Below are 13277 nucleotides of genomic sequence, written 5' to 3'. Positions count from 1 at the left end.
ATTTTATTTTAAAGATTGGCACCTGAGCTAACAAGTGTTACCAATCTTTTTTTTTTTTCCTGCTTTTTCTCCCCAAATCCCCCCGGTACATAGTTGTATATTTTAGTTGTGGGTCCTTCTAGTTGTGGTATATGGGACACCACCTCAACATGGCCTAATGAGCAGTGCCATGTCTGCCCCCAGGATCTGAACCAGTGAAACCCTGGGCCACCGAAGCAGAGCGTGTGAACTTATCCACTTGGCCATGGGGCCGGCCCCTATGTATTTCTTAATTTTATATCAAAGAATGTCAAAGTATAACTGCTCCTTTTTAAAATTCAGAGAGAATTTTTAACAACACTCTCAATAGAGTCCTTTGATGGTGAATCAAAATAAAATCCTACCTCTGTTTGCATTAAATATACCCTAAGGCATCAAATACTTGAGCATAAAGGTTTCTGAAAGAGACAAGAAAAAAGAATAGAGAAAGAAAAAGAAAATACAATTCTTAAAACATTCTTATATCTGTTAACCAGGATTACAGAAAAAATAAGAGAGCCCCTAAAATGCTGAGAAGGGCAAGACATTTATCCCTAGAAATCTTTTGGATTAAATGGAGGAGACCCATATACTTAATGCTGCCAATGGTAAAAACATACCTAATTTTATTTTCCATATCTTCACTATCTGATTCTTCAGAGCTTCTGTACTTATCTGGATCTGGAAGCGTGCTGGGATCAAATCCATCATCATCATCATCACTCCAGTCCAGAAAGGCTTCCTCTTCATCTTTGGCCTAAGAAAACACAAGGGAAATTGTGTTGTAAGGAAACAGCTGATGAATAATCAGGTCTTATTTCTAGACCCAAATAAATACCCCCTAATTGAGATTCTCAAATTAGAAGCCTTCTATTCTGCTGAAAGCCTCTATGTGACTTTCAGACTCATAATCATTTTCAAAGAGAAAGAAACCCATGTCACTTCAAAAATAAAATGAAATAAAATATGGTTCAGAAAGTAAACCACTATTAAGTCCCTTAAACACAATATGGGGAAAAATTGTCAATTTTATGACTTCAATGTAGCTCAAATTTCAAAGAAATAAAGTATAAAATAAAGTTGTTTTAGTGTTTCTGTTCACACACATGTAAATTTCAAAACTACAAAAAATATTAGGTGAAAATATAAAAGGCCAGAACAGAGAGTACAGAAACACTCTCTTTTTGTCTGATGATTTTGACTATTTTATAACCACAATAATCTAAGTCTTAAAATAACAATTAGATCTGTATGAACTCATTAATAGTAAGGGGTCTTCTAAATTCAAATGTAAGTACAAAGTCACTAAGAACAATGGAAAAAAGGGAGGCATACCAAGAAACAGGTAAAGCAGTAACACATGGAAGAAGTCGGGAACTACCCAGTTTCTTGCAAGTTGGTAGGGAGGTGGGCTTTTATTTTTTTGGCTTTTGTTTTACGGTGGTTTATTTTTGTCAAAGAACAAACTAACGCAATCTCAAAATAAACTTACTAAACATTTATGTATTGAACATCCCCTATAACAAATTTATTTCTGGCACATTGGTTTTTGCCACCTAGTAGATAAGAAACACCAATAAGCATTGCCACATGCATTTAACAGATTATAAACAGGACTAAAAGAAAAAATTCTAGATGAGTTTTTCTCAGTTATGATCTTTATAATTCTTCTTTACACAATGTGAAACAAACTTCAATAATTCTTTCTTTTCAAATGTTTAATGCTCTTTCCCAGAAACTGAATAACAACTGCAAATAAATAGCATGGCAATTGACTGTGTAGGCCACTATAGAAGTCCTCTAACACTTTGTGAACAGCTCTCCCATGATAACCTCTAAACATAACAAGAGGAGGAAGAAGTGTAAAAAAAAAAAAAAAAAGTTAGGATTGGTTACCACTGCAAAAGCCCCTATTGCTTTTCTGGTAAAGCTCCCTGCTAAAAATAAAAGGTCTGGAAACAAATATCAGAAGTGGGGGGAAAAAAGTTTGCCATTAGAAGCTTAAGTAAGACGCAGACTTGACAGTATACTTTACAGTCTACTTGAAAATAATCAAGGATATCAACAAAAATTGAATGTCACCATATACTCAAGAACACTAATCTCCTGGGTTACAAAATATTTCCAATTTTCCAGTCTGATGCTCTCAAAGGAATTTGCTATCTGAAGGTGGAGACAGAACAGACACAAAACAATTCTCACGTTTTTCTGGTCTCAGGGCACCTTTACACTTAAAAAGTATGAAGGACTCCAAAGAGCTTTTGTTAATGTGGATTATAGCTACTGACATTCCCTGTGTTAAAAATTTTTTAAATTTATTAATTTAAAAGTACCAGTAAAACTCACTATATATTAACATAAATAGCATATTTTTATGAAAAATAGCTATAATGTTCAAAACAAAAAAACATTATTTTACGTTTTTGCAAGTTTCTTTACTGTCTAGCTTAAAAGAAGACAGCTGGATCCTCAAATCTGCTTCTGCATTCAATATGTCATTCTGGTTGAAGATTATATGAAGAAAATCCAGTCTCTCAGATATAGATAGTTGGGAAAGGGAAGAAAAATTTAATAGCCTTTTGAGAATTGCAGTTACTCTGCTTTGATATCATAACAAACCTTGATGAGTGGTAGTTTAAAAAAGTAGTTGCAGTGTGGAATCTGAAGCCACATCAATAAACTTTTTGTACTCTGTTACATTAAAATCCATTGGTCTACTTTGCACTCTGAATGGCTCTCTTACCACTGAATGACTTCACAACATCATGCCATTGGCTAATTGGAAAATACTGATTCACTGAATTACGTAGATCTTCCTTTACGTGGATCTTCAAATGCTGACACATTTCATTATATTTTTTAAAAATCACAATTGTTAATATCACCATTAATGTTGTAAGCAATTTCTTTCAAAGTACTAGGAAGCTATTAGTGGATACAAGTTTTCTAAAGTCGAATATTGGGAAGTATGAGTGAATACAACTTTTCCAAAATTCTATTTTTTCTTAAAAGCTCAAATTTTATCATTAGCAACAAATACTTTCAGTTTTTTCCTCGAAGTATAAACAAGTGTCATTTTCCTCTGGTTGCTTTTGAAATTTTCTCTTTATTATACAGCAGTTTGATTATGATGTGTCTAGAAATGATTTGCTTTGTGTTCATTCTTCTTGGGGCTCTGAAAGCTTCTTGGATCTATCAATTAATGTTTTTAAACTAAATCTGGGAAGTTTTGGGCCATTATTTCTGCCCAAAGCATGGTACTCAACTGCTTATATTTCTGTTTTGTTCTGTGGCTTCCAACTGCTGCTCTTTTAGATTGGTTCCCTATGGGTCTCCCTTGAGCCTATGCAATATGATACTCAGCCAAGGATTTAGGCAGAGTTGGGCTCACCCTCTTGTGGTTTTCTTGCTTCTGGTGATTTCCCTAATTTCCAGATGCTTGTTGGCTTTGAGATCTGTACTCAGACACTTCAAGCAGAATGTTTTATTTAACTGTATTTTAACACCTAATACCACTTGCTGTGCTCTTTTAACATTTACTGTAAAGCAGTGGCCTTCACAAAATATCTACAATATAATAAGAGAAATAAATTAGATAATGAGACTTAGTATAAATACCTCACTCAGTATTCCAGTGTACATATTTATCTATTTGAAGGAAAATACTGACTCGGAATGATGAAAATTTGCTTTTAAATAGATGAACTAATATTTGGATTTAATGTTAATATGCCTCTTGTAATTGATAACATTGAGGTCTTGCTATTTCCTGACCTATAAGATGACCGCACTGTTGATGCCATACCACATTGTCTGTGTTGCATTACACTATTCAATTCATGACATGACAAATAAATTTAAGCTGGCAATCACTCCTTTCAGAAACACAATGTCAACCTACTAAAAGTGTAGGGATGATGGGAAAAAGACATTTTTATATTGACCCTTTGGCCTTTTGGTTCATTCTTTGAACGGTTAGAAATATATAACCATAAAATATATAATATCTGTATTATGAAAAGTATAATGTGCTTCTATTAATGTCTTTAATTTATTAAAAAATAAAAACACTATCATCTACAACAAACACAAAGCATAAATAAAAGTCACTAAGTAAAGAGGGTATTGTCATAAAACATTTTAGAGAAAAGTACTCTGTCTTTCTGGCAAGGTCTAGTTTAGAAATGCTCTTTCTAGCTATATAAGGTTAGCAAACAAAACGGACATTCTAGCTGCTCTGTCTCTATCCTTGTGATTTCCTGAATCATTTGAAAGATAATTTATAAATACAGCACCATATTCATTTTTATCTCCTTTTGGACTCATATTCATGAGAGACAGCAGAAATACTCTGATATACCTATCAACTCCCAACTGATTGTGACACCTCAGTGTGTTAGGACACCATGGCTGGAAACTCACTGCGATAAGTAAAAGAGAACCATTTAAGTATTCTAGGAGGAGAATAAATTTGTATCTTATGTAACTGGGAGCAAGGGGAAAGGTGGTTGGAGGGTATAAGATTTGAAAGCAGTTAATCAGTTTAAAAACAACAATAATCCAGATGAGACAAGGGATTCAATGAAGGAAGCAGCAGTGAAGGTGGAGGTGAGGGACAGGTATGAGAGATATTAAGGAGGAAGAACCAACTAGACTCTGTGGACTACATGCATACATAACATATTTCAGAGAATCAATACACACAGAAGCATAATTGTACATGTTAAATATGGCCTAAAAAAGCAGCTTAATAAATATTGTGAAAATGCCTTATAAAAACACCTTTATTCAACAAGTCTTTATTAAGGAGCTATTACATGTGCCAGATACACTATTAGGTTCTGGTGTGCAGCAGTAAATAAGACAAAGTCCCTGCTCTGATGATAAAATGAATTGTTCTGGGATAGTTAGCAACATAAGCACTAAAATGAAAGCCAGGTTCTGCTATTTCTGGGGAATAGCCAATCAAGAGTGAAATGACTCCACTGGCCCTACTAAATGTATGTCAAGGCTCTGAGGGAGAAAAAGCAACAAGTAGTTCACACACACAAAGGAATCAGGGTCACCTCTAAGAACCAGCTGAAAAATGCTTTCAGAACCTCTGAGAAAAACCTCACCTAAAATAAAAATGACTTTTCCTAAAATAGTTATTTGGAAGACTCAATTATATGTAGGACAGATGAAAATATCCAAAAAAGAAATGCAATCCAACTAGCTTTTATTTTGTTTTCGGCTTTGATGATAGGAAGAAACACAAACGAGAAGTGGCATTCTCCTACAACAAATTTACAGAGTGCTCTGACATTCATTAAATTGATCTTCAAACCCGATGAAGTAGGAAGAAAAAGAACTGTTGTTCCCATTTTCAAAATTAAGGGGCTGATTCAGATGACTAAATAATTTCACCACAGTCACACAAACCTGGACATATGCTAGGTCTTCTCCTATATCACCCTGAATCTCAACTTTCACCATTAAAGCTTCGGATTTGCTGCTGATACAATTTCTTCTTCAGAATTAAGCATATTTTATAAGCTTCATAAAACATATAGGAGAGCTTTTTATGTTATTTTGTATGTGTCCATCTCCACTTTCACTGGCCCTGTCTCCCAAGCCTCTATTCTTTCTTGCATGGAATATTGCACCAGCTTCCTAATGAGTCTCCCTGTAACCATTCTTCCCCTCGTTCTGATCACTCCAATTCTCCACGTTGTAATTGGAACGCTGTTGTTGTTTTATAAGTTTCAAATGTGATTGTGTCTACCACCCGCTTACAATCATGTAAGCCCACTTTCTTTTGGGTCTTGGAACAAGTCAAACCCCTTCCCATCTCAGAGTCTTCACACCTGCTATTTCTCTTCTGGAATCCTCTTCTATGTCCTCTTGCCTAGTGTGTGGTGTTTTCTGATACCAAATATGTGGTTTTTTTTCAATACCAGTTCTCCAATGCCAAAGGAGCGTCCAACAATTCAATTCAATTCAATTCTGACACTACGCAGACTTCACATAGACCTCACGGGTAAAGGGCTCAGTTCCACAAGATTGCCCACACTGCAAATGGGGTCCCCAAGCTACCTGCATTTCTGCCTGGCCAACTACAAATTCAGGGATTCCCACGACTCCCTCCTCAGGTTCGATAATTCTCTGGAATGTCTCACAGAACTCAGGAAAGTGCTTTACTTAGGACTCCCAGTTCATTTATTATAAAGGATACAACTCAGGAACAGCCAAACGGAAGAGATGCACAGGACAAGGTATGAAGTGGGGATGCGGGGGTAGAGCTTCCATACCCTCTCCAGGTAGGCCATCTTCCTAGCACATGTTCACCAATCTTGAAGTTATTGAGATCTTGTGCAAGAGTTCTTATAACTTAGTTTCCAGGTCCAACTTCCTCCCAGGAGGTGGGGGGCAGGGCTAAAAGTTCCCATCCTCTAATCATGTGTTTGGTCCTTCTGGTGACCAGCTCTCATTCTGAAGCTATCTAGAGACCCCACCCTGAACCACCTCATTAACATAAACACAAGTGTGCTGGACAGGGGCTCCTGATGCATAAGGACAGATACTCCTATTATTCAGGAAGTTCCAAGGGTTTTAGGAGTTTAGTGTCAGGAACTAGGTACTAAGACTAAATATATTTTTTATTATACCACACAAGGTTAACTTCAAGTCATCAGGTTGCATATTAAACATTTCTAACCAACACTTCCTTAGTAAAACTTCCTGTGGATTTCTCTTCACTGTTACACCCAGACTGAATTCACTATTTGTGCAATGTCTGTATTCCTAGGCAGTAAGTTCCATGGGGGAAGAGTCTATGCCCTGTTATCACTGTTGAAATAAATTTCTAGGCCCAAAATGGAGCTGGTCCTGCCCAGGGAGCCATGTCAACAAAAGCAAAACTTAGATAACTTTTGTGTCCCTGTAAATGTTCCACTTGACCAGAAATGCAATATATCCAGTGAGCCAATGTCTAAAAGCCAAGCCAACTCAAGGGCTTCTCACCCCAAACAAGGCTGATTATGTGGCCCCAACGAATCAGATATTTTCTATTTTTCTCTTTCTTGTTCTTTATTCTTTATCCTATAAAAACTTCCTACTCTCTGCCCCATTTTGCAGTTCTCCAAAAGAAGACTGTCCATGAAACGTAAAATAAAGTTGTGTCACCTAAATTGTCTTCTTTAAACACTTTTAACATCGCCCACTGCTATAGTAAAAAAACACAGAGCAAGTTCTTAAATATTTGATAGGTATTTAACATGAAAATATTAAAGTGGGATACAATGCTATTTATTATTATTGAGTATATACATATTTATTATTGACAAGGGTTTAACACTAGTTAGAAATCTCACCAATTTAGATCTAACCATATTTTCACTGATAATTCTCAACCACTTCTGTGTCAGATTTCTCAAGTATAAAATGGAAATAATTTACAGTATTTAGGTTTAAGGAAGCTTGCAAAGATTTTAATTAACTGCAGATGCTTGGAAAACATGCAATCAGCATCTTAATGGGGAAAAAGTAAGTAGTCAGTAAAGAAAAATGAATGTGTGATAATGTCTATAAAATAACAAATAAGTTATGTTTAAAATTCTCTCCAGAAGATCACGCACAAAAACTCTGTACACACACTGAGGGCTTATACATATACAAAAGAATCTAGTTATTTCTACAAATATGGACTTACACATGATCAAGTTCTTGACCCTTATATTCATTAAAAAAATATAGAAACCTCAAACACTCCCGTCAGTTCAAATTAATAATCACTTCCTGAGTGCTTAGTATATTTAGCCCATCATGGGTATGCAAAACTAAATGAGTTAGGGTCTTAATTTTGAGAAGCTTAAAATTTTACAAAAGAATATTATATAAAATTCCTTTGGCAGACAGAGCCATAACCTACCCCTAAATATGCTTTTATACGTGCTGGATTTCCTTTATTTTTCTTTCTGAGAGCATTCACAACCACAGCAAAAGCAAAAAAAAAAAAGAAAGAAATCCTAATGTTAAAACTGAGGGAGCACAAAATGTCTCAATAAGAAATGTAACACACTTGAAGCTTTATTAAAAGAAAACAAAGTTATATAATTCTGGACTGTCTCTGAGAAATAGAGAGTAGGGTTGATGTGGAGGTGAAAGAAAACAGATTATTTCATTGTACTATACAGAAAGTAAGATATCACTTAGCACCGTAGTAAATTTTATTAGGCCAAAAAATCTTAAATGTTTATAAAATAAAAGGGAATTAGACTAATTTCAATCACTTTACTAAGGAGTAGACATAGAAGCCATATTGCATGCAATGGATGAAGGAGAGAATGGGCATCATGCTTGCTGCTCAGTCAGGGATTATTAGTGAGGAGATCAATTCAAAGTCTAAATATAGAGAATTACCTTTATTACCTTCTTATATAAAATACAGCATTCATAACAATAGACAAAATAAGCTTTAAGAATTGTATTTAAATTTTAGTTATTTAATTCCATTTAGGGTTTAAAAAAAGAGGTCTTTCCATATTGTATGAATTAAAAGCAGAATGTCGGAAAAAAGGCAAACTGTCAATACCTCAAAATTTCATGAGGGAAAATTCCAAAATTCATGATAAACTATTTCTGATCCTGACAAAGAATATAACGATTGTGAAGAAAAGAAAATTTTGGAGAAAAATGAGATATTCAAAATGTTTTGTTCTCAGTAATAAAACTTTAAAGCAACTTTCTAAGACAGCACTGAGAAGATACACTTTACAGTTTTGAAATTTAAAACAAAAATTCTGATTGCTATACACAGCCAACTGTCTTTGGTAGTTAGAGATGGATTAATTTTTGAGATTTATCCAAGCTCTAAATCCCAAGTACAAAGTTACTTAGAGAAGAAATTATTAAAACTTTTTTCTTAATTATAAGCACAGAAAGGTTAATGATAATTAAATATGCCTGCTGAAAGTGAGCATCTAGCCACTAAGGCAAATGTGCAGAATAGTAAACACAGGAGCAGCAGACAATGCTGAGACATTACTGCTCCTCCACCATAATGCCAAATTTTATTAGCCTGATTCCACTTTTAATAATAATGCTGTAATACTAAATTAAAATGTTAGAATATTTTCAGTTTATTTCTCCTACAAATTTATTGCACAATGGTGATGGTGGCTTTAACCAAATGCTGATTTACATACTTGGTTCTTTGGTATCTGGCCCAAGTGTGTATTCTGTGTACTTCTAACAGGTATTAGCTGCACTGCACTTGAAAACCCCAACTTTGAGCAAAGGCACTAGACTCTACAATTATGAGTATCCTACTCAGAAACATCTCTTCCCTCCCTAAGATCTAGGATTTATAAAATAGGCACAGCGAATGAGAGGAAGGCAACACATTTTAGCTCTGGCTACCTAATCATAGGAATCTGAGAAGACAGAGAGAATGCAGGATGTTGGGGAATGATAAAAGCAAAATCCAGGTGAACAAGGAGAATTCAGGCAAACACCACCTGTTTACAGAATTTCTCTTACATCTAGTAGAGCTTAACCAAACTCCACTCACTACCTTCTTTATTTTTTCCAAGCATTCCAAAACAAGATGAATATTTGATTGAAAGACTATGAAGAGGTGATATAAATAATACATCAAGTGAACACAGTTAAGAATGGCAGGCAAAGGGACGGCACAGGAATATCCAAGCCTCAAAGAGCAAGTCTCAAATTTGGAAGGATCTTCAGAATTTGGAATATTCATTCAACAACTATTTATTGCACACTTTCTGTGTGCTGAGCATTGCTATAAAAGAAGAATGTAACCTGAAAGAGACAGCATGGAAGAAGAGACTGTGATTCAGTATGTTAACCTTAATAAGACTTTTAGCAAAATAAAATTTCTTCTAAAGCTGCCTTGCACAACATACATTATTCTTCTAAATTGCTCACTCAATATACGAATATCTCACAGATCTCTACAGGATACTGACAATGTTACAATTTCATACATACCCTAATAAGTAATAGTGCATCCCATTATTGATCATCTTTGTTTCTCATTCTCTTCTTTCCAGAAGAAAGTTACACTAAATAAACATATTAAATAAAATACAAGTCCAGTGTGCCATTCTTCTCACAATAATGGACACTTTAATATAAGATGAGCTACAAGACTCTGATTTGATTGTTTCACCAGTGACTAGCTATGTGTCCTTAAGTAACTGATTAACTCAAGGTGCTTCTGTTTTCTCATCTGTATAATCTAAACACTGCCATTTTCTCAGCCAACTGAGCTACAGTGCTGAATGAGAAAAGAACGTGACGAAGAAGTCTACAATAATGTTTATCATCATTAACAAGAACTATGCAAACTGAGAAAAGAAATTCTAGCAGTTAGGTGGTCTTATCCTTCTTAAGTACTCTTCTGCTTTCTCCAAACCTGATTCTAACATGGGCAGAAATATGCACTAGATTTAAATCTCCTCAGGAAGCAGTATATTCATATTTGGAAAATATAAAAGATTAAACACAAAAAAGGAATATAACTGAAACTTTAAAATGATTAAGGTTATAAAGAGTGAAAGTATCAATGTTAGAATGAACCACAATACTTGGGGAAGGTAATTAAAGCATAATTAAAAGTATTACTTTGTAAACCAAGTAGTAGTTTGATAGATGGACTATTACTCAACAATGACAAGGACTGATTATATGCAACAACACGGATGAATCTCAAATGCACCTGGCTAAGCAAAAGAGGACAGATCTCAAAGGCTACAAACTGAATGATTCAATTTATATAAAATTCTTAAAAAAAACCACCTAAGGGGACAGAAAACAGATCAGTGATTGCCAGGAGCTGAGGTTGGGAGTAGGCAGCAAGAAAGACTTTTTTTGAGATGACAGAACTATTCCGTATCTTCAATGGTGGTAAATGCATGACTTTTACGTATTTGTCAAAAGCCATATAAATTAACACCACAAATAGTGAATTTTACTATATGTAAGTTAAGAAATAAAGGGTCCCTGAAAGAATATTTTAATGACACTTAAAAGAGTGTTCACAAGGAATCAGTAGATAATAAAGACCATACTAATAAAAAAATATGTGTAGAGGAAACTTTGGGTGGGGAGATTGGATTACAAGATTTTCCCTTTTTCTACCAATGAAAACGTATCTTACAATAAGTAATAGTTTTGAAATCAAACAGAAGAAATATTGTTACATTGTTTTTAAAAGATTCTAAAAGTAGTCTGTATGGACTCTTTAATATGACAACAGGGTGGGATTTAGATTAGAAATTCTTAACTTGGGGTTCCGGTAAGCCACCAAAACCACTGAAACAATATGAAAAATATTCTTAGTATGTACACATTTGCATTTTGGAGGGGAGAAGAGTAAATATTTTCATAGTCCACGGGCCACCACCACTACTACCACAATCCCATCCCCAGTGAAGGACTACTGCTTGGTATAACTCTATTTCCTGAAGTTGAACTGATAATAAGAATACAGGACTCAAATTAGACAGTTCTGAGCTTCGAGAAGGTCACACATCCCCAAAGCCTTAAACATGATTTAGGTTTCAACTACCTAGTGACACACGCCAGTCTCTTAAGAACTGTTTCAGGCTGCTGAGAAGCAGAAAAACAAAGAAGAAAAGTCACGAACTCAAGATTTTTAAGAGCAAGAATTCATAACATTAAAATAATTCATAAAACAGCCATAGAATGAGTGGAATCATGTACCCCTCTGCCACATGACTATATTTTCAATCTCTGACTCCAACTTTCACTTCTCAGGGAGAGAAGAAAAACTATCACTGAGCTAGCTGAGCTCTAGCTTTAGAGTGATATAACACTGACAAGATGGGTTTTTGGCCATGTGCATGTTTAGTTTTACTATATTCTTCACCGTTTTTCCATCAATTCATTATCACTTCTCCAAGTGGAAATCCAAGTCCTCAGTGGAATCTGAACTTCTCTCAGTGAGTGATTGGAAAACTATTCTCTGCAGGGACTAAAACTGGCTCATATTTGGCGAAAAACAGCAATTTAAAATCAGAAATGAACTGAATGATTTCAGGTTTTGACAAATGCATATGAATGAATCCAGCAGAATGTGAAAATCCATTAACTATATGCATATGAAAAGTCAAAAATGCTCAAGAGTGGGGAAAAACATCCCTACAAATGTAAAATTACAAACTGTGACAGCATATCTTCCAAGGAAATATGTGATTTTAATATCACTGAATGAGATGTCACTGAATGAACATTTCCAACCAAAACCAATTTTTCCTTTTAGCATTTTGTAGAGGGGAACCTCCGTCACTTCTGCTAAGATTGCCCTGTTCTGATAACCAGCCTCCTAATGAGAGTAGGCTCATTTCCAACTGGCTAGTTTTAAACAAACGTCCATTAAAAAAAAAAAAAAATCATAGAAATAAAATTTTTTTCTTTTTCCTTTTTTCCCATCTCCCAAGATTATAGCACCAATGACTCAAGGGGAAGGAAGGAGAGATAAAACAGAGACCTTAAGACTGAAGGGTATACTTTGCTTTGAAAAATAGGTAGTTCTTCAGAAACTTAATAGAGTTAGCAAACCACCCAGCAATTCCAATCCTCGTATATACCCAACAGAACTCAAAATATATGTCTACACAAAAACTTGCGCATGAATGTTCACAACAGTATTATTCATAATAGCCAAAAAGTTTAAACAACCCAAATGGCCTACAAATGGTAAATGGATATATAAAATGTAGACTAGCCATACAATGGAATGTTATTCCTCAGTGAAAGAAATGAAGTACTGATACGTGCTACAACATGGATGAACCTGGAAAACATTATGCTAAATGAAAGAAACCAAACACAAGGGACTACATATTGTATGATTCCACTTATAGGAAACGTCCAGAACAGGCAGATATGGATCCTTAGGGACTGAAAGTAGAATAGGGTTGTCAAGAATGAGGAGAGGAAGGAATGGAGAATGACTGATAGTGGGTACTGAGTTTTTTTAGGTGGTGACAAAAACATTCTAAAATTAGTGGTGGTGGTGTTCATGCAACTTTATAAATATATAAAAAAAAAAACCCTTGAATTGTATACTTTAAAAGGATGAGTTTTATGGTATGTGAATTATATCTCAATTTTAAAAATATAAAAAGATTAAAAGTTACGTATTTTACTTTTTAATATGAAGCTGCAAAAAATTTACATTTTACTTTTAACAAATAAACAGGATTATTTAACAGACAATAATGTAAAAA

The 13277-nt window shown here is 34.8% G+C and overlaps 1 protein-coding gene across 2 annotated transcripts in view; it reads right to left on the bottom strand.

Annotated features, from left to right (window-relative positions):
* The window catches only part of DDX10 (DEAD-box helicase 10), a 275119-nt gene that overhangs the window by 29914 nt on the left and 231928 nt on the right, over positions 1–13277 (bottom strand). Inside the window, exons 17-18 of one of the 2 annotated variants that reach the window (XM_070273597.1) lie at positions 639–775; positions 384–437 (exon numbers count right to left, since the gene is read on the bottom strand). In XM_070273597.1, the coding sequence (XP_070129698.1) occupies positions 395–437; positions 639–775 (180 nt within the window). In that variant the 3' untranslated portion in view covers positions 384–394. The remainder of the gene's footprint in view (positions 1–383; positions 438–638; positions 776–13277) is intronic. The other variant, XM_001499568.6, reaches the window with a different exon arrangement.

Source organism: Equus caballus, chromosome 7 (assembly GCF_041296265.1).
Source record: "Equus caballus isolate H_3958 breed thoroughbred chromosome 7, TB-T2T, whole genome shotgun sequence".
In the NCBI taxonomy this organism is placed as follows: domain Eukaryota; kingdom Metazoa; phylum Chordata; class Mammalia; order Perissodactyla; family Equidae; genus Equus; species Equus caballus.
This window is presented reverse-complemented; position numbering and strand designations above follow the sequence as displayed.